The 22,154-nt window shown below is 42.6% G+C and overlaps 1 protein-coding gene across 1 annotated transcript; it reads right to left on the bottom strand.

Annotated features, from left to right (window-relative positions):
* Positions 1 to 3,764: 3,764 nt before the first annotated feature.
* On the bottom strand, positions 3,765 to 16,211 carry LOC110492255 (DENN domain-containing protein 2C). The gene is given in 13 exon segments (XM_090203403.1): positions 3,765 to 4,754; positions 5,326 to 5,503; positions 5,948 to 6,096; positions 6,864 to 7,004; positions 12,945 to 13,022; positions 13,379 to 13,448; positions 13,824 to 13,924; positions 14,182 to 14,369; positions 14,624 to 14,660; positions 14,662 to 14,684; positions 14,919 to 14,985; positions 15,482 to 15,622; positions 15,759 to 16,211. Coding segments are annotated over 13 exon segments (1,494 nt in total). The 5' UTR covers positions 16,074 to 16,211; the 3' UTR covers positions 3,765 to 4,748.
* Positions 16,212 to 22,154: the final 5,943 nt, after the last annotated feature.

Genomic DNA, 22,154 nt, shown 5'->3' with positions numbered 1-22,154 from the left:
AATCAAATTCCATATTTGGTAATGAGTGGAAACGCCAAAAGTATGCATCACATTTATACATCCGGTGAAAGATCTGTCTCATTGTTCTATCTGTGGCCATTCGCTCCTGCTGTCTTCCGGGAGGCTGAACATATTTTCCATTGGCGTTTGATGGTGGCCTTTGGTTTTACAGCGCTCCATACGCCCTGGAGTAGTTATTTATCTAAATTAGTTTTTCATATGCAACATAGCTAGCTAGTAATAATATCTCATTTGCATCCTGAAGTAAGTGTTTATTATGTAATAGTTTATTTAGGTCAGTGTTTCCCAAATTCTGTCCTCAGGACCCCAAGAGGTGCACGTTTTGGTTTTTGCCCTAACATTACAATGCTGATTCAAATGATAAAAGATTGATGTTTACTTGAAATCAACTGTGTACTGCTATGCCAAAAACCAAAATGTGCAGAGTTTGGGAAACCCTGGTTCAGGTCATTAGGACTAATTAACACAAAATTAGAATGCCATTAGGAAATAAAATATAAAAATATGTTATTGGTGACAGTAGTGGAGACATGAATGAATACCACACTCACATTTAGTACGAGCACATTTATTTAAATAAAATGTATGGTGGACATTTCACTTGCAATTTTTTAAATACATATACATAGTACCAGTCAAAAGTTTGGACACACCGACTCATTCATTTTTTAAATTTTTTTACTATTTTCTACATTGTAGAATAATAGTGAAGACATCAACACTATGAAATAAAACATGGAATCATGTAGTAACCAAAAGTGTGAAAAAAATCTAAATGTATTTTATATTTGCCTTGATGACAGCTTTGCACACGCTTGGCATTCTCTCAACCAGCTTCGAGGTAGTCACCTGAAATGCATTTCACTTAACAGGTGTGCCTTGTTAAAAGTTAATTTGTGGAATTTATTTCCTTCTCTATGCATTTGAGCCAATCAGTAGTGTTAGAAGATGGCCCTATTTGGTAAAATACCAAGTCCATATTATGGAAATAACAGCTAAAATAAGCAAAGAGAAACAACAGTCCATCATTACTTTAAGACATAAAGGTCAGCCAATGCAGAACATTTCAAGAACTTTTAAAGTTTCTTCAAGTGCAGTCACAAAAAACATCAAGCACTATGATGAAACTGGCTCTCATGAGGACAGTCACAGGAAAGAAAGACCCATAGTTACCTCTGCTGCAGAGGACAAGTTAATTAGAGTTACCAGCCTCATAAATTGCAGCCCAACAAATAATGCTTCAGAGTTCAAGTAACAGACACGTCTCAACAGCAACTCTTCAGAGGAGACTGAGTGAATCAGGCAATCATGGTCAAATTGTTGCAAAGAAACCACTACTAAAGGACACCAATGAGAAGAAGAGACTTGCTTAGACCAAGAAACATGAAAAATGGACATTAGACCAGTGGAAATCTGTCCTTTGGTTTGATGAGTCCAAATGTGAGATTTTTGGTTCCAACCTCAGTGTCTTTGTGAGACGCAGAGTAGGTGAACTGATGATCTCTGCATGTGTGGTTCCCACCATGGAGCATGTAGGAGGAGGTGTGATGGTGTGGTGCTGCTTTTCTGGTGACACTGTCAGTGATTTGTTTAGAATTCAAGGCACACTTAACCAGCATGGCTACCACAGTATTCAGCAGCGATACGCCATCCCATCTGGTTTGTGCTTACTGGGACTATCATTTGTTTTTCAAGAGGACAATGACCTAAAACACATCTCCAGGCTGTGTAAGAGCTATTTGACCAAAGAGAGTAATGGAGTGCTGCATCAGATGACCTGGCCTCCACAATCAGCCGACCTCAACTCAATTGAGATGGTTTGGGATGAGTTGGACCACAGAGTGAAGGAAAAACAGCCAACAAGTGCTCAGCATATGTGGGAACTCTTTCAAGACTGTTGGAAAACCATTCCTCATGAAACTGGTTGAGAGAAAGCCAAAAGTGTGCAAAGCTGTCAGGCAAAGGGATGGCTACTTTGAAGAATCTCAAATATATTTAGATTTGTTGAACACTTTTGGTTACTACATGATTATTCTACAATGTAGAAAATAGCAAAACTAAAGAAAAACCCTTGAATGAGTAGGTGTATCTAAACTTTTGAGTTGTACTGAGATATGTGTGTGTGTGTGTATATATATATATATATATATATATATATATATAGCTGAAGTCAGAAGTTTACATACACTTAGGTTCGAGTCATTAAAACTTGCTTTTCAACCACTCCACAAATTTCTTGTTAACAAACTATAGTTTTGGCAAGTCAGTTAGGACATCTACTTTGTGCATGACAAGTCATTTTTCCAACAATTGTTTAGATTATTTCACTGAATCACTATTCCAGTGCGTCAGAAGTTTACATACACTAAGTTGACTGTGCCTTTAAACAGCTTTCTGGAAAATTCCAGAAAATGACATGGCTTTAGAAGCTTCTGATCGACTCAAATGATGTCAATTAGCCTATTGGAGGTGTACCTGTGGATGTATTTCAAGGCCTACCTTTACACTCAGTGCCTCATTGCTTGACATCATGGGAAAATCAAAAGAAATCAGCCAAGACCTCAGAAAAAAATGTAGACCTCCACAAGTCTGGTTCATCCTTGGGAGCAATTTCCAAATGCCTGAAGGTACCATGTTCATCTGTACAAACAATAGTATGCAAGTAGAAACACTATGGGACCACACAGGCGTCAAACCGCTCAGGAAGGAGATGTGTTCTGTCTCCTAGAGATGAACGTACTTTGGTGCGAAAAGTGCAAATCAATCCCAGAACAACAGCAAAGGACCTTGTGAAGATGCTGGAGGAAACAGGTACAAAAGTATCTATACCCACAGTAAAACGAATCCTATATCCACATAACCTGAAAGGCCGCTCAGCAAGGAAGAAGCCACTGCTCCAAAACCGCAATAAAAAAGACAGGATACGGTTTGCAACTGCACATGGGGAGAAAGATGGTACTTTTTGGATAAATGTCCTCTCGTCTGATGATATAAAAATAGAACTGTTTGGCCATAATGACCATCGTTATGTTTGGAGGAAAAAGGGGGAGGCTTGCAAGCCGAAAAATACCATCCCAAACAAGAAACATGGGGGTGGCAGCATCATGTTTTGGGGGTGCTTTGCTGCAGGAGGGACTGGTGCACTTCACAAAATAGATGGCATCACGAGGTAGGAAAATTATGTGGATATATTGAAGCAACACCTCAAGACATCAGTCAGGAAGTTAAAGCTTGGTAGCAAATGGGTCTTCCAAATGAACAATGACCCAAAGCACACTTCCAAAGTTGTGGCAAAATGGCTTAAGGACAACAAAGTCAAGGTATTGGAGTGGCCATCACAAAGCCCTGACCTCAATCCTTTAGAAAATTTGTGGGCAGAACTGAAAAAGTGTGTGCGAGCAAGGAGGCCTACAAACCTGACTCAGTTACACCAGCTCTGTCAGGAGAAATGGGCCAAAATTCACCCAACTTATTGTGGGAAGCTTATGGAAGGCTACCCGAAACATTTGACCGAAGTTAAACAATTTAAAGGCAATGCTACTAATTGAGTGTATGTCAACTTCTGACCCACTTGGAATGTGATGAAATAAATAAAAGCTGAAATAAATCATTCTCTCTACTATTATTATGACATTTCACATTTTTTAAATAAAGTGGTGATCGTAACTGACCTAAAACAGGGAATTCTTACTAGGATTAAATATCAGTAATTGTGAAAAAACTGAGTACTTCAGTCAAAAGGATTGAGGTGTGACTAGTTTCTGGTTCTCTGTTTATGGCTTTTTATGGCTTTCTAAACCCACATGGGAACATGTTTTTATCAAACTTTGTGAAGCGCTTTCATCTGTCATATCAAATTGCTAAGGTATTCAAACAGGTTCATACAATGTCACATTAAGTTCACAATGCGAACAATGCATAAGAGTAGCTAAACATTGTAAACAAAACATTTTGTTACAGAATGAGCTATACAGAATTGAGCTATTCAAAATCTGTTAGAAATGTCAATATAATGTATTATCTTAATGATCCAAACATTACTTGGAACAATTGTCAAGGACATCAAAATGTCAGGGAAAACATACATTAACCTCAGTTTAAAAACTGATGTCATATTTAAAGTTACAATCATGCACACAATATAATTATTCTTACATTGTTTTGTAACAGAGAGCTGAAGGGTAAAAAGAGTAGCCTACCTTATTTTTCTCCAACTAGACAAGTTCAAAACTAAATTTAAAAATAACTATATCCATAATACTGAGCGCAAACACTCAAAACACTTGATTAAAACCAAACATTTAAAAAATTAACAGCAAAAACAGAAATAGGCACGGGTTAGTTTTGTAGCTGAAATATTTTGTATAAATCTCATAAGTACATGGTGTTGCTCCTGCCTTTCTTCTGCCATGTCAAGTCTTCATCGAAATGTGTTCGCACATAAATGCAAATGTCCAGTTTTCCTCCAATTACAGTCACACTTCCTTCTGCCATGGAGTGCTTTTAGGGCAATACGAAGAGTATGGTCCTGTCTCAACCCGAGCCCTATATCTAAGACTGTCGGCCTATGTGCCAAACACCGTTATGTTCTGATCGATTCAAGTACATATCTATATCCGTGACATCATTTGCACACGTCTTGGCCAATCCCGCGGAAGATCCTCATCTTCTCCTACAGAAGCATTTTCAACCAGACCGCTGACATTGTCAATTCTTCGGTAGGAATTTCATCCCTGAAAATAAAATGGACAAATTATTTACCTATAGAACTATTGTAAAGTAGACTTGTGTCTGTAAAATGTGTATAAAATGTATGGATTGAAGGTAGAAGCAGAAGTGTTTATTAGTTTACTTCAATTGGGGGATCGGCGGTAGGGTTTGCTGGGAATAATAATAAAGGTATATTATTTTAAAAAGTATGTATGTCTATATAGGTATGTGTATGTATATAGGTGTATATATATGCATGCGTGTATGGATATATATATTTACCCCAAAAATATGGGGGATTGGAAATGATGCAGACAATTGCAATGGTTCGCCAACATCACGCTGAAACAGTGTGGTAGCCACAGGACCAAAACAGCGGAGAAGTTGAACCTTGCGCTTAACCTCTCGTAGTTGTTGTGAAAATTGACCCCCTATGCGGTTTACTTTCTGCATCTACATCATATCGCGGAGTCTACCTTTAATTCTGGTAAACAACTGTGCGCAACAGAATTGTAAGTAACCCTAATCCTATATCAAGGAACTAGTCAGTCGGGTACTTGCTCATCAATTCTGATTAGCCACTGGGAATCAGACCTCCTCTATGGGCAGCTCCAGAAGTTTGGAAAGGCAGGGCGCCAGCGCCCCCATGAGGAAGGGAGTGGGAGAGCAGCTGATGTCTAGCATGCTAGCGGGCAGCACAGGCACAAATGTATGCTGCCAGGTGAACGGGTAGAGCAGCGCCAGCGCGGCATGGCCACAACGAGACAGCACACTGAAGAGAAGAGAGAGGGATGAAGAGATGATCAACTCCTGAGAAGAGGCACCCACTTTACAGACAACGCATGTCAAGGTAGGGTAGCCTGGTGGTTAGAGCGTTGGACTAGTAACCAAAAGGTTGCAACTTCAAACCCCCGAGCTGACAAGGTACAAATCTGTCGTTCTGCCCCTGAACAGGCAGTTAACCCACTGTTCCTAGGCCGTCATTGAAAATAAGAATTTGTTCTTAACTGACTTGCCTAGTTAAATAAAGGTGAACAATTTAATATATGGAGTCCATACGTATAATACTATGTACATTTACACCAACCAACAGGAGAGCAAAGCACACAATACATTCCACCCTGGACCAGTGCTTTGCTGTTCCTGCCCTCCTACTGTCTCCCAAGCCGAGCTGGAGACGACAGTAAACCTGTGTGTACTAGAGGAAACTCCTCACCTGAGTTTGTCAGCAATAAAGATGACCCTCCTCTCCAGTAGCAGAGAGGCAAATACCTGTAGGGGTCTCCCAACGCTCAGGCACTGCAGCAGGCTCTCAAAGTCCACATGCTCCAGCCTTGAGTCTACCGGCCGGAACAGCATCAGCACCTGATCACACAAGTACACACCCAAACACACACACACCGACACACAAACACACAGGTTGGCTATTGCTCAGTTATTTGACCAAATAAAACTCTTACAACAATAGTTGATTTCTGGGCAGAGACATTGCACATGATTGCAGATGTTGTTGACATAGTGTCTGCAATAAAGAGGTAGGAACTTAACTAAACGTTGTCACTTCCTCTTGTTACTTCTCCGAACTCCCTGGGAGATTTTTTATTTGTTTTGCTCGAATCCTTGCCTACTTTTGAAAAAGGTCAAATGTAATCGAGGAGGTGAGGAAACAAATGTGCTTGTATGAAATGGGACTCTCCTCCACTAGCACGTCATCATGCAAATTTGGTTTGCAGGGGTTGAATCCCAAAATAAATGTGTAAAGTAGTAAAAATGTTGCTAGTTGTGCAAAACATTTAATATGTAAAAGGATAAGTAGTGTATCGTTTTCAAATGTGTACATGCTTTTCTCCTTCACGAAAACAGCTGATTCAAAGAGGTTGTTGCGTATTTTGAAACATTTACAGGCTAGCCGCCGGGAGAATTCACTTGTGCTTCCTCGGCGGGAGGAGGCTATCGAGAAGAGGAAGACACTCCTCTGTTCGCCTATTAATGAATTGACACTCTCCTACATACGGCGACCACTTTGCAGTTTCTGGGTCACGGAGGAGAGGACAGACTTTTGCCCCATCTCCCCCTGTAGTTACTCTTTACATGGACTACTAGAGGTCCTCTTAGTGGTGTGATTGTGTTACCTCATTTCCTGAGCCTGGGAGGAAGCTCCTGAGTGTGATGGTGCGTCCAGAGGCGGGAAAAGGAGCCTCCAAGACGCTACGCATGAAGGGGGACACCAGGGCTGGACAGATCTCCCTGCGCCTCTCTACCTCCTCCAAGATCTGAAAACACACACACAGTATATTAGTGTTGCATGGTATACCGTTACCACTGTAATATCACAGTACAAAAACGTCACGATACCAACATTTTAGAATACCGTAGTACCGTTTCATATGATACTACTGATTTTTTTCTAAAATGTTTGAACTGAAGCATCCACTAGTCTGTTGTTTGTGCAGGTCCAATAATATCCACTTCACTTTCATGTGCATATCACGTGTGGCAGCTGTAATCAGCCAGCCGCATCCCCTATCAGTTCCTCACCTGCTTCTCTCTGTCCACTCTTCATGCGTGTCTATTCCGCCGTCATTTAAAAAAAAATATATAATTTAGCAGTGATAGCGAGGGGGATACAGACCCAGACGAGTCTTCAGTTGTTACATTTGTAACATTGGAGCAGCGCGCAAAGCGAGCAATGTTGACACATTGTATAATTTCGTCGCCTGTTATAACCAAGAGCACAGACCAGTCTAAGTAGACTAGGCAAGGTCACTGTCATCAGCCTCTCAGTGTCAGAGGGAAAATGGAGCACTGCTTTGTGACAATTGATTGCAACTTTACAGCAAAGAAAACAGCTTGTCTCTAGCCTAAACCATTTATATATATATATATTTTTTTTAATGACCCATATTACTGGACATGTTTTTTTCTTTCTATTGGGATTCACACGCATTTTATATAATTTCACAAACCATGTCACAGGCCGTTTGAAACTAATCCAGAGTCGCTAATTATTGGTTTGATAACAAACAACGTTTTCAGTCATGTTACCTAACAACAGCTAACAACCTGGTAACATGACAGTAGGTTTAGGCAAATTTGATTGGCACAGGAAGAAAGGAAAACTTTACTACTCATGAGATGTGCTTCAAAAGGTAGGATTCATTCAGGCCTAATGTAAGTAAACTATATCAAAAATATATTTCTTTCTGGTGTTCCTTCAATTCTGTTTGGTGCCTAACGTTTTCAAAATTCAAAAAGGCACTCGAACATCTGAGCCATCTCCTCTGCAGGCGCACGGTAACAGTTGAACAAGATGAGAAAAAATAAGAAATCCGCACACTGCTCGATAGGATCGCTGCTCTTTAATAAGCTGATGTAGTACTCCATCATTCTCCTTCTTGGTCAAATAGCCCTTGCACTGCCTGGAGGTGTGTTTTGGGTCATTGTCCTGTTGAAAAACAAATTATTGTACCACTAAGCGCAAACCAGATGGGATGGCGTATCGCTGCAGAATGCTGTGGTAGCCATGCTGGTTAAGTGTGCCTTGAATTCTAAACAAATCACTGACAGTGTCACCAGCAAGGCACCCCCACACCACCACAGCTCCTCCTCCATGCTTCATGGTGGGTACCACACATGCAGAGATCATCAGTTCACCTACTCTGTGTCTCACAGACACGGAGGTTGGAACAAAAAATCTCACATTTGGAATCATCAGACCAAAGGACAGATTTCCACCGGTCTAATGTCCATTGCCCGTGTTTCTTGGCCCAAGCAAGTCTCTGCTTCTTATTAGTGTCCTTTAGTAGTGGTTTCTTTGCAACAATTCAAACATGAAGGCTTGATTCACGCGGTCTCCTCTGAACAGTTGATGTTGAGATGTGTCTGTTACTTGAGCTTTATTTGAGCTGCAATCTGGAGGTGCAGTTAGTTGCCGATTTCTGAGTTGCAGTTAACTCTAATGAACTTATCCTCTGCAGCAGAGGTAAATCTGGGTCTTCCTTTCCTGTGGCGGTCCTCATGAGACAGTTTCATCATAGTGCTTGATGGTTTTTAACAACAGAACTTTAAGAAAACATGTTCTTCAAAGTTCTTCAAATGTTCTGGATTGACTGACCTTCATGTCTTAAAGTAATGATGGACCGTCATTTCCCTTTGCTAAAAATAAAGAGAAATGAGGAGGTGTCCAAACTTTTGACTGGAACTGTACACTGAACAGTGTGAAGTTCTATTCAAAACATTGAATATAAGTGTGAATTTAGGTTTTTGGAGAACGTTTAGAAAGAGCTAGGCCAGAGTTTATTTTTACACCGTAGTATCGCAATACTACTCGGTACTGTGATACTTGGCCTGGTATCGTATAGTTTGTAAAATGTTGCCTTCGTGACAAGCCTACAGTATATAACTCCATAACTACACCCCTAAACACAAAGAATATCCTGATGACAAGTATCAACAAGGGACTACACCAGGATTACATAACATACTAGCTGCTTGCTTCATTGTCTATGAACAAAACTTTTATTTACAATAATTTCACACGACTCGAAAATGGGTGGAACATAACAATCCTAAAATTGATAGATTATCATTCTCAAAACACACCATTCTGATTTGCTAAGACATTTTAATAGACTTTAGTTTGAACCCTTTGAATCTATGTGTACAAGCAGGCTAAAATGTATTTTATAAACTGGTTTGAGCCCTTAATGCTGATTGGCTGAAAGCCATGGTTTTAATTACTTTGGTAACCAGTTTATAATAGCAGTAAGGAACCTCAGGGGTTTGTGCTACAGTGCATTCGGAAAGCATTCAGACCCCTCGACTTTTTCCACATTTTGTTATGTTACCACCCCCCAAAATCTACACACAATACCCCATAATGACAAAACAAAAACAGTTTAGACATTTTTGCAAATGTATATAAAAAATTGAAATATATATTCACGTAAGTATTCAGACCCTTTACGCAGTACTTTGTTGAAGCACTGTTGGCAGCAATTACAGCCTCGAGTCTTCTTGACACTACAAGCTTGGCACACCTGTATTTGGGGAGTTTCTCCCATTTTTCTCTGCAGATCCTCTCAAGCTATGTCAGGTCTCTCCAGAGATGTTCGATCGGGTTCAAGTCCGGGCTCTGGCCTGGCCTCTCAGAGACTTGTCCCGAAGCCACTCCTACATTGTCTTGGCTGTCCTGAAGCCACTCCTGCGTTGTCTTACTGTTGTTGTCCTGTTGGAAGGTGAGAGTTCACCCCAGTCTGAGGTCCTGAGTGCTCTGGAGCAGGTTTTTGATTTAACTGTCATGTGACATAGGGAGGAGACAGGCAGATATAAGTATTTTTATTGATCATAACTCACACATGACAGACAGACAGACACTCATGACAGTTGTGGTTTTCAATTGTACAGTTCTGACTCAGTGTACTTTGCTCAGTTCATCTTTCCCTTGATCCTGACTAGTCTTCCAGTCCCTGCCGCTGAAAAACCTCCCCACAGCACAATGCTACCACCACCATGCTTCACCATAGGGATTGTGCCAGGTTTCCTCCAGACGTGACGCTTGGCATTCAGGCCAAAGAGTTCAATCTTGGTTTCATCAGAACAGAGAATCTTGTTTCTCATGTTTCGAGAGTCTTTAGGTGCCTTCTGGCAAACTCCAAGAGTGCCGTCATGTGGCTTTTATTGAGGAGTGGCTTCCAGCTGGCCACTACCATAATGGGCTGATTGGTGGAGTGCTATAGAGATGGTTGTTCTTCTGGAAGGTTCTCCCATCTCCACAGAGGAACTCTAGAGCTTTCTCAGTGACCGTTGGGTTCTTGGTAATCTCCTAACCAAGGCCCTTCTCCCCGATTGCTCAGTTTTACCTGGCAGCCTGCTAGGAAGAGTCTTGGTGGTTCCTAACTTCTTCCATTTAAGAATAATGGAGGCCACTGTGTTATTGGGGACCTCCAATGCCACAGAAATATTTTGGTACCCTTTCCCAGATCCATGCCTTGACACAATCCTGCCTCGGAGCTCAACGAACAATTCCTTCGCCCTCATGGCTTGGTTTTTGCTCTGACGTGCACTGTCAACTGTGGGACCTTATACGGACAAGTGTGTGCCTTTCCAAATCATGTCCAATCAATTGAATTTACCACAGGTGGACATCTCAAGGATGATCAATGGAAACAGGATGCACCTGAGCACAATTTCGAGTCTCATAGCAAAGGGTCTGAATGATAATGTAAATAAGGTATACTTAAAAATAAAAATAAATTATACATTTGCAAACATTTCTAAAAACCTGTATTTGATTTGTCAATATGGGGTATTGTGTAGATTGAGTATTATTTGTTTCATCCATTTTAGAATAAGGCAGTATCGTAACAATGTGGAAAAAGGGAAGGGCTCTGAATACTTTCCCGAATGCACTGCATATGGCCAAAATACCAAGGCAATGGCTGTATCGAGGCACACAGCGTTGCGTGTGCATAAGAACAGTAATATATGGCAGGTAGCCTAGTGGTTAGAGCGTTGGGCCAGCAATCGAAAGGTTGCTAGATCGAATCCCCGAGCTGACAAGGTACAAATCTGTCGTGCTACCCCTGAACACTGTTCCTAGGCCGTCATTGGAAATAAGAATTTGTTCTTAACTGACTCGCCTAGTTAGATAAAGGTATATACACACACACATATATATATAAACTCAACAAAACAAGAAACGTCCCTTTTTCAGGACCCTGTCTTTCAAAGATGATTCATAAAATTCCAAATAACTTCACAGATCTCCATTGTAAAGGGTTTAAACACTGTTTCCCATGCTTGTTCAATGAACCATGAACATGCGCCTGTGGAACGGTCGTTAAGACATGAACAGCTTACAGATGGTAGGCAATTAAGGTCACAGGTATTAACACTAAAGAGGCCTTTCTACTGACTGAAAAACACCAAAAGAAAGATGCCCAGGGTCCCTGCTCATCTGCGTGAATGTGCCTTATGCATGCTGCAAGGAGGCATGAGGACTGCAGATGTGGCCAGGGCAATAAATTGCAATGTCCGTACTGTGAGACGCCTAAGACAGCGCTACAGGGAGACAGGACGGACAGCTGATCGTCCTCGCAGTGGCAGACCACGTGTAACAACACCTGCATAGGATCGGTACATCTGAAATTCACACCTACGGGACAGGTACAGAATGGCAACAACAACTACCCTAGTTACACCAGGAACGCAAATCACTCCATTAGTGCTCCGACTGTCCACAATAGGCTGTGAGAGGCTGGACTGAGGGCTTGTAGGCCTGTTGTAAGGCAAGTCCTCACCAGACATCACTGGCAACAACGTTGCCTATGGGCACAAACCCACCGTTGCTGGACCAGACAGGACTGGAAAAAAGTGCTCTTCACTGACGAGTCACGGTTTTGTCTCACATGGGGTGATGGTCGCATTCGCATTTATCGTCGAAGGAATTAGCGTTACACCGAGGCCTGTACTCTGGAGCGGGATCGATTTGGAGGTGGAGGGTCCGTCATGGTCTGGGGCGGTGTGTCACAGCATCATTGGACTGAGCTTCTTGTCATTGCAGGCAATCTCAACGCTGTGCATTACAGGGGAGACATCCTCCTCCCTCATGAGGTACCCTTCCTGCAGGCTCATTCCTGACAATGCCACCAGCCATACTGCTCGTTCTGTGCGTGATTTCCTGCAAGACAGGAATGTCAGTGTTCTGCCATGGCCAGCGAAGATCTCAATCCCATTTAAGCACCTCTCGGACCTGTTGGATCTGAGGGTGAGGGCTAGGGCCATTCCCCCCAGAAATGTCCGGGAACTTGCAGGTAGGTGCCTTGGTGGAAGAGTGGGGTAACATCTCACAGCAAGAACTGGCAAATCTGGTGCAGTGCATGGGAAGGAGATGCACTGCAGTACTTAATGCAGCTTGTGGCCACACCAGATCCTGACAGTTACTTTTGATTTTGACCCCCCCCCCCCCTTTGTTCAGGGACACATTATTACATTTCTGTTAGTCACATGTCTGTGGAACTTGTTCAGTTTATGTCTCAGTTGTTGAATCTTTTTAGTTTCATAGAAATATTTACACATGTCAAGTTTGCTCAAAATAAACGCAGTTGACAGTGAGCATGTTTATTTTTTTTGCTGAATATTACATATACACACACCACACCACACGCCTTATTGCTTAATTATATGAAGAGTTTAATCACACTGCTGGTTACCTTAGCAAACAGGTTGAAGCAGCCCAGCCTGCTTACAATGCAGTGAACTTCAGGCAGTCTTTTCCCCTTTCCTCTTGGCTAAAAGTCACAAATAAACACAGAAATCAGCATGAAAACCAACCCTGCCATTCAGTATCAACAATGTTATTGCAACGCTGTATCAACGCTGGCATTCCAGGGGTAAACAAACACTCAGTCCAGACCATAAAATAGTCAAAATAAACAACAGCGCAATACATTTAAAACACACAAATCTAACATTAAATGTACAGTCATGGATTTAACACGTGGACAAATAGTAAATTATTTAGTTTGGGTCACTGATTCAGAGGTTTTACGGCCTATGACTGTGGTATATCCCTTAGAGATGTTGCGTAAGCACTTTACTGCCTAGTCCTCACACACAACGTAATGACTCATTCACACACACTCACCAGGATCTTACGACAGTAACAAAAGCACCGGCTGCCATCCTCTCCCGTCAAGACAAAAGGGAAGGTTTCACTACAAAGACGGATAAAAGCATAGACAATAGGACAGGGATGCACAAAGTGATATAGTTAAGCAGTGTTCTTGTGCAGTCTCCTTGGGGGAAAAGGCAAAGCATGGCATATGAACTGCAATCATGTTCCTCTTTGTCTGAATCACTAGATAATCTCCCTTTCATTGGACATGTCTTGGAGTTAATTCTTACATCATCATATAATAACTTCATTTTAGCACAGTAATTATTACAAAAACGTAGCTACTTTTGAAATGTTTTACCTGTTCCAATGCTCATATTAAGTGGTTGTATGCATATTTATATTACATGAATACCCTTATTGTAACACCACTGCTACATACTGTGACCATAATGTGAATGTAACAGAAGCTTACCTGTGCAGGTGTCCAGAAGGCCGCCAGTCCTGAGAGTCTGGGAAGCAGAACATGGGAATGGCCTTCAGCCGGTCGTCGGCTTCACGGGAGTGACGAGAAGACTTCTCAAACAATAGCGGTTAAGAAAGGATAAAGATACAGAGCGTCTAATTTTATTCCCCGGCCAGCAAAACAGAAACAATAGTACAATGGTAACTAAAAAAACGAAACATTCTGGGGTTTCCTTTGAGCTGAGCCCGTCCATGGTACATCAAGCAGTATTTCCCCTATACAAAAATGTGTAAGTGGGTCTATTCGCCTAGCTCTGTTGCCCCCATCTGAAAGAGGTTGGCTTTAATTGGTTTCAATTGACAATAACCTTGTTGGGAAACTGTTGCGTGATCTCAGGGGTGTAGGTGTTTCCCGGGGAACTCTTCCGGAGTGACACCACCACAAAGAACTGAAAGAGCTGCTGTTGCTGGAGCTGGATCAGGTCCCTCTCCAGGGAGTGGTAGACTGGCCTCCGCTTCAGCGTGGACTGGACATAGACCGAGCGCCTGGACCCTCCTGGTGGAGACAGTGAACATTTTTCAAAATACCTAATAAGTGAATCTGATTGGGAACTCTCTTTAATTAAATGGTAATAGAATGTGATCAAATGTAAATGGAAAATGGATGGATCTATATGAGTGTAGACGGCGTGGGACATTGATTGAACTCAACATTCTTAAAATGTCTGCCAAACATTTATTTGGGAGTGAAATTTCACTTTAAATATGAATGACAATTTGACAAGTAGCAGGTCAATGCTATAGTAGTACCTTTAGTGTTGTCCTCTGGGTTCAGTTTCAGTTCCACTGGTCTCAGTTCCACTGGTCTCCTCTGTTCAGAGAGTGAGAGAGAAAGTGAGTGTGCGCATGCGAGATACATAGACACAGAGAAAAAGCGAGACAGGAGTGTAATAAAGGGATGAAAGAAAGAGACATCCTAGGAGACTGACAGTGTCTTTGTACTGTATTTGTAACAGTGATGTAATGTATCTCAAAACTACGGGTCTTTACAGTGAGTAGTTTATCTACATCTTCTAGACAAGTTGAAGGGTAATAATTGTCATACCACGCGCTGAACCTCCCTGGCTCTTCACTCGCTTGGTGTCGAAGATCACATGAATCTTGTTGACATACTGCATCACGGAAACCACACACACACACACACACACACACACACACACACACACACACACACACACAGATATATTGATCTGATACAAATAAAAATCATGTCTGGCCACTTAAACTAGTAATAAAATTGTGGCCAATCAATAAATGTTATTTAAGCACACTTCCTTGTTGCACTGAAAAATGTTGTTTTCTAATGGGCACTGGTTTGGTTTGGATTGGATAGGGCCATCAGTCAAGTTTCAAGTTGAGTAGTAGAATGAGTGACCTGGATCCAGAGCCAAGCACACAGGAAGCTCAGACATCTCCAAATTGACAACGGAGTGTAGGCCTACAACACTAGCTTGGCTTCTTTATGTGTGGTCATGCAAACAGACCAATCCACCTAATAGCATGCTTTTCCCACTCTGAGTCAAAATTACATACAACCGCCGTAGTAGTTTGAGGAAATACAATTTCCACTTTGTAGAAAACGCTTATGAAATGCTTGTGTGTGTTTACCTGAGGCAGTCTGTGTGTTTTATGGATGGTTGTGGGTCGCTTTGGTAAGGCAGGTCTAGGGGGGGCTTCTGTAGGTGAGGATTGTGTCGCTGCCAGTGAGTCCTTCCTCTCCACCCGCAACGTGAGAGGCTTGGGAGGAAGCTGCGATACAGGAGACAAGGTGTTAATGAAAGATTAAAGCATGTTTAAAAATATATATATATTATACTAATTGTTTCACATTTCCTGTAACAGCTGTCATTACTAACTTTGGGGTGAGAGGGTTCTGTCTCTGTGCCATGGTCCAGGGTCGGGGATGCACAATGGGGAGACACATAGTAGGAGACAGCTTGACATCCTCATATGTGTTGTCTCTGGTCAGGTGTTCAGCTGGACATGGTCAAAGGTGAGGGAGATAGATGACTCTGAGGCTCTGCTGAGGTATTTCCCAGAACAACTCGTCTCCCTCCAGCCTCCGCCAGAAGCCCCTTGAGGTATAGAAATTCCCTGGGGGCAGGCTCTCTCCATGGTCATCCACTGACAGAGGTAGGTGTTTGGTCAACTTAACTTCCAACACAACACCCACATTCAGTTCACCATTGTTGTGGATCATCCTGTCTAATTGGAAAATGTTTGTAGTGTCTGTTGTAAGAGATTGCAAAGGCTCTATAAATGGTTTGGACTGGTATTGCAGTTGAAGTCGTACTGAAACAGGAGTGATTCTGAGGGGGATCCAACTTCCCCTCCACCTCTCCCCTGCTCTAGGCCCAAAGCCAGCATGGAGAGAGGGGGCACACTGCCAGCTCACCCTCACTGCATGGTTGATGTAGGCATGAAGGCCCTTCCAGTGTACAGACAGACACTGTTAAACACAGTGAGCCTGTCCTGCGATTGGTTTAGCCACAGTAGCCTATGGAAGGCAATGAGTTTTACAGGGGTCTGTGTTCGATCCTTTTCTTTTTAAACCACTCTTCTTTTAAACAGAGTCTGCTCTTTTCCCTGCTTTCCTCTTAAAGAAAGACCTGCAAAGCAAAAGACACAAGTTACTTACCCATTAACGCTTCCAAACAAGTTAAAACACTCCGAAAAGAAAGCAAAGAGAAACCTGTTGAAGAGAATGTACAATCTAGTGAGAAGGACAACACTATTTCAACAGCACACTCCTGATGTAGTGGAAGGCGTATGTGTTTGGCTGGAGGAAGCAGGAAAGGATAGGCTCCTGTCAAGGTCAGTAGCCAAAAATAAAACCCGGAGGAGAAAAGAAGGCAACGACAGGAACAAGGCGCTGGAGCTTTTAGCAGCCCCCCCCGGGGAGTTGGTTGTCCCTCAGTCCCATCATTAACCACAGCTGTCCCATTACAGAACACCATGATAGATTAAAACATTTGATCTAATTTACTCTTATCTCAAACATCTCTTTCAGTGGATGAGGAAGGACAGATATTTCAAGTATGCTTATGCCGACTTCAGCACATCTAGGCCTTAAAGCCGTGAAAACATTAACTGAAGATAGGAGCAATGACGGACAAAGGGCCCGTGACAAACAATGAAGATACATTATTGAGGATTGCGGTTAATCCATATCACAACCACAGTAATGTTGTATTACTGTAAAATGTGTTATATATTGCTATTCCTATTTGATAGGAACAGACAATTGAAACATTGACATTTTGAGTCCTTTACAGTGAATTGCTCCATATTGGGTTTAGCTTGTGCTAAAACTACAACTGAACAGTTTGGCATGCAATACTCATATGCATGATCTTGCACAGCCTCCTCATTGTATTGTGAGGCCCAAGTCCCTATGTGAAATCTTCCCTAAATATATTCAGACTCCTGTTCCCGGCAGATTCCTTTCCAATTTAGTTACCGTACTCTGTTTGCTGGAAGCACAGTTCTTGGACACGTTGCACATTTTTTTGAAAGCTGAAAGCATTTAGAAAAGGGAGACATGGTGAAATTCCACAGTGCTGCTCATGATAATAATAATTCTGTGCTGCATTCCAGCAGAGCCAGCTAGGAGGAGGCTAGGAAATCAATTTGACCAGAGACAGTCGTCATTCAGGCTCCACAAATTATGCCTTTTGTTTGGTTTGACATAAATCTAATGTATGTAGTGTACTCTCACAGCCAGGACATCCTACACTGAAAACTGTGTGTTATACAGGAAGGCCTATCCTGCATTTCCTGAGACTAAGGAAGAAAGCATCAACCGACTGTCCATAATTATGGTTAGGAGACTTGCATCCAGTTAGAAGCTTTGGTTTCAGAATTGTTTACCAGCTATAATTAGAATTTTAACAGTCATGAAGGATGGTCAGGTTGTCATTCCAGGGTACCTTTGAACTTGTAGTGTCACCCCAGTAGAATCCAAACAGGGATCATCAAGACCCAAACCTACCAAGATAAAACCTAATTGCACCTTCAAAACAACCACAGCTAAACCGCCCTCTCCAAGAATTGCTGCATGACTGAACTTGCCCTAGGTGGGGTACCAGAGAAAGGGTAAGGAGTCTGGTTTCTCTTAAACAGTATATTAAGCTTCTATTAGGTAATGTGGAATCTATTTTCCGTCTCACACTGGACAGAGGGGTATACTACAGAGCAGGATCAATGGGTTAGCCAGCTAACTTTGATGAACCACCAGAAACGACTATTGATTTTCTGGTTCATTAAGAAAGCTAAACTTAGATGTGTTTTTGGTTGTTGAGTCAATGAGACCATGCCCATTTAATGATTACATTTTAACAACAAAAAAGTTGTTTCAGAACACTTAGGCAAGTTAGCTGGCTAACTTATAGAACAAAAGCCGACAGATGGCAATATTGAGTCGTTTATCTTACCATCCAAATGCATTTTACGCAGCCGGCAATACATTATCCACTCAGGATGTATAGGCTTCGGTTTGAGTCCAGGCTGCATCACATCCGGCTGTGCTTGGGAGTCCCATAGGGTGGTGCACAATTGGCCCAGCGTCGTCTGGGTTTGGCCGGGGTAGGCCGTCATTGTAAATAAGAATTAGTTAAATAAAGGTTAAATTTTAAAATAAAAAATTGTATGGAGGTCAATTAATGGCTTTTTTTCTACATGAGGTTTATTTGATCGAATATAAGTTTTGTAGTGCTTAAGTTGTTACAAGTGTTCCTCATAAGTAGGACATGTGACATCCCGGCAAATTTCAGAAAAAACATTTTATATTGGAGTTGCCTTGAGATGGCTATGTTAAAGAGGCGACAACCAAAAGACACAGAGAAAAGGCAACTGTGTGTGAGAGCCAAACGCTTGCTGCATGAGTGTACCAAACTGCAGACTAAGAATGGAATCCTTGACAGAAAGGTTGGTTAGTCATCACAAGAAGACAAGAACATCACGTTGAAGAACATTCAAGGCCACTGTGTTGAAACACCTACATAATGACATGGGGCATGTGAGTGCAGATAAGGTTACTCACCTGGCGAGAGAGCAATTTTATTGGCCATTTATTCAACAAGAAGTTGAGGACTATGTCACAAAGAACTGTAGTTGCATCAAGCAAAAAAATACCAAATGTGCCACGGAAAGCTCCAATGGGCAAGCTCACATCAATTGCTCCCTTTGAGTTGGTCTCAAAATACTGTTCTACGTGTGTGTGTGTGTGTGTGGGGGGGGGGGGGGGGGAGGGGAGGGGGGGTATGAATACATTTTAGTATCAGTCGATAATTTCACAAGGTTTACACAGACCTACGCCACCCGCAACAAGTCTGCAAAGACAGCAGCAGAGAAAACCGGATATCCTCAAGAGGCGATCAAGGCTGGGAATTTGAAAACAAACTCTTTGGAAGACTTCAGGAGCTGGCAGGGGTCGGCCACTCCCGCACAACGCTAGATCCTCCTCAGGGAAACCTAGTGGAAAAGATTAATCGTACGCTGCTACAGATGCTTCGCACTCTTACTGAAGAAAATGAATCACAATGGAAAGACCACTTACCTCATATCGTACATGAAAACAACTGCACTCGTAACGAAGCAACAGGCTTGTCACCACACTTCCTTCTCTTTGGCCAGCCACCTCGACTGCCCATTGACCGGTTGTTTGGCCTCAATCAGACTGATGAACAGGTGTCACACCCAGTCTATGCTCAGAACTGGGCCACCAAAAGGTAGGAAGCTTACCGAGTTGCATCTGAAAACAGTCAAAAGTCCTCTGCTAAAAGCACAAGACACTACGACCATGGTGCAAAGGCAGTGGCCCTCCAACCTGGAGACAGAATCTTGGTGAAGAATATGTCAGAGAGAGGAGGACCGGGCAAATTGCAGGCCTACTGGGAGGCAGGGTGGTAGAGAAAATTGGGAAGGACCAGTCTACAAGGTGGAAAAGGAGAATGGTGCCAAGGGCATCAGAGTGCTCCATCACAATATGTTGATGTTAATGAATGACCTACCTGTGGCACATGAGACCTTGGAAGAGAGGAAACAGCCTGCTTGAAAAAGAACGTCAAACACAGAACGTGGAGATGGGGATGAAACTTCAGCAGACTGATGAGGAGGAAGCCATCTGGTCCCAAGGAGTTAACCCAGTTGCAAGCACCCAAGACCTCAGACAAAAATCCCTGACAGAACAGGTCTATGCGTTTCATCCCCGTTTTCAGGATACAGAAGGTAGTCAGTATGAGAACATGGAGCAAGAATCGGAGATCCTAGAAGAACCAAACAACGAGGATGGGGTCAATGCCAAAGGGAGAGAAGATCATGTGGAAAGGAGATATGATGCTCCCAAAACTCAAGACAATGAGACAAAAAGACAATCTGCCACGCTGATCCTCAACACTGGAGCTCCACAGGGGTGCATGCTCAGTCCCCTCCTGTACTCCTTGTTCACCACGACTGCATGGCCAGGCACGACTCCAACACCATCATTAAGTTTGCAGACGACACAACAGTGGTAGGCCTGATCACCGACAACAACGAGACAGCCTATAGGGAGGTCAGAGACCTGGACTGGTGGTGCCAGAATAACAACCTATCCCTCAACATAACCAAGACTAAGGAGATGATTGTGGACTACAGGAAAAGGAGGACGGAGCACGCTCCCATTCTCATTTCATGGGGCTGTAGTGGAGCAGGTTGAGAGCTTCAAGTTCCTTGGTGTCCACATCAACAACAAACTAGAATGGTCCAAACACACTAAGACAGTCGTGAAGAGGGCACGACAAAGACTATTCCCCCTCAGGAAACGAAAAAAAATTGGCATGGGTCCTGAGATCCTCAAAAGGTTCTACAGCTGCAACATCGAGAGCATCCTGAATGGTTGCATCACTGCCTGGTACGGCAATTGCTCGCCTCTGACCACAAGGCACTACAGGGGGTAGTGCGTACGGTCCAGTACATCACTGGGGCTAAGCTGCCTGCCATCCAGGACCTCTATACCAGGCAGTGTCAGAGGAAGGCCCTAAAAATAGTCAAAGACCCCAGCCACCCCATTCATAGACTGTTCTCTCTACTACCGCATGACAAGCGGTACCGGAGTGCCAAGTATAGGACAAAAAGGCTTCTCAACAGTTTTTATCCCCAAGCAATAAGACTCCTGAACAGGTAATCAAATGGCTACCCTGACTATTTGCATTGTGTGCCTCCCCCAACCCTACTTTTTACGCTGCTGCTACTCACCGTTTATCACATATGCATAGTCACTTTAACTATACATTCATGTACATACTACCTCAATTGGGCCGACCAACCAGTGCTCCTGCACATTGGCTAACCGGGCTATCTACATTGTGTCCCGCAACCCCCTCTTTTACGCTACTGCTACTCTCTGTTCATCATATATGCATAGTCACTTTAACCATTTCTACATGTAGATACTACCTCAATCAGCCTGACTAACCGGTGTCTGTATGTAGCCTCGCTACTTTTATAGCCTCGCTACTGTATATAGCCTGGCTTTTTACTGTTGTTTTATTTCTTTACTTACCTATTGTTCACCTAACACCTTTTTTGCGCTATTGGTTAGATCCCGTAAGTAAGCATTTCACCGTAAGGTTGTAATACTGTAATACCTGTTGTATTCGGCGCACGTGACAAGTAAACTTTGGTTTGATTTGAATGGCTCCACATGTATGAATGACCTCACTGATTCAGATCAGCAGTGCGTATAGGAAGGGATGAATGTCAGAAGATCCCAACAGATCCAAAGACCAAGGGGCATACTAACCTATGGCACACTTGTACAGCCAGCCTACCAGGTGTGGAGACCTAACATCCGAAACCTTTACAGAACACCTATACAGAACCCACTCAGTTACAGACAATGAGTAATGTCAGGAGACACAATTTAAAGAGGGGAAGAGTGTAACTGGTTGAAAATCTTTGAGTTAGAACTAAAAGTAAAGGGGATACTTTTTTATTTTTGATGTCAGGCATTTATTATGCAGTAGTAGATGCAATTACAGCCAGGACACAAGAGGGTACACTGGTTTAGGAATCAAGGGAGTTCTGAGCTGGCTTCATTATTAAAACAGTGTCACTTTTCCACCACAGTTCAGATTACTATCCTACTGTCTCAGGTCCCCATTCTGAGGGTTGTAACATATTTTCACTATCCATTGAATACAGGCGTTGACTTCGACCACATCATCGAATATTAAAAAAAAGATAACAATAATGAGATGTATCCACCAATCCAAAGGATAGGCGGGAGCTAGACAGCACG

Source organism: Oncorhynchus mykiss, chromosome 16 (genome assembly GCF_057628025.1).
Source record: "Oncorhynchus mykiss isolate SJ-2025 chromosome 16, ASM5762802v1, whole genome shotgun sequence".
Classification (NCBI taxonomy): domain Eukaryota; kingdom Metazoa; phylum Chordata; class Actinopteri; order Salmoniformes; family Salmonidae; genus Oncorhynchus; species Oncorhynchus mykiss.
The sequence above is the reverse complement of the archived record's forward strand: the minus strand, read 5'-3'. Positions and strand labels throughout refer to the sequence as shown.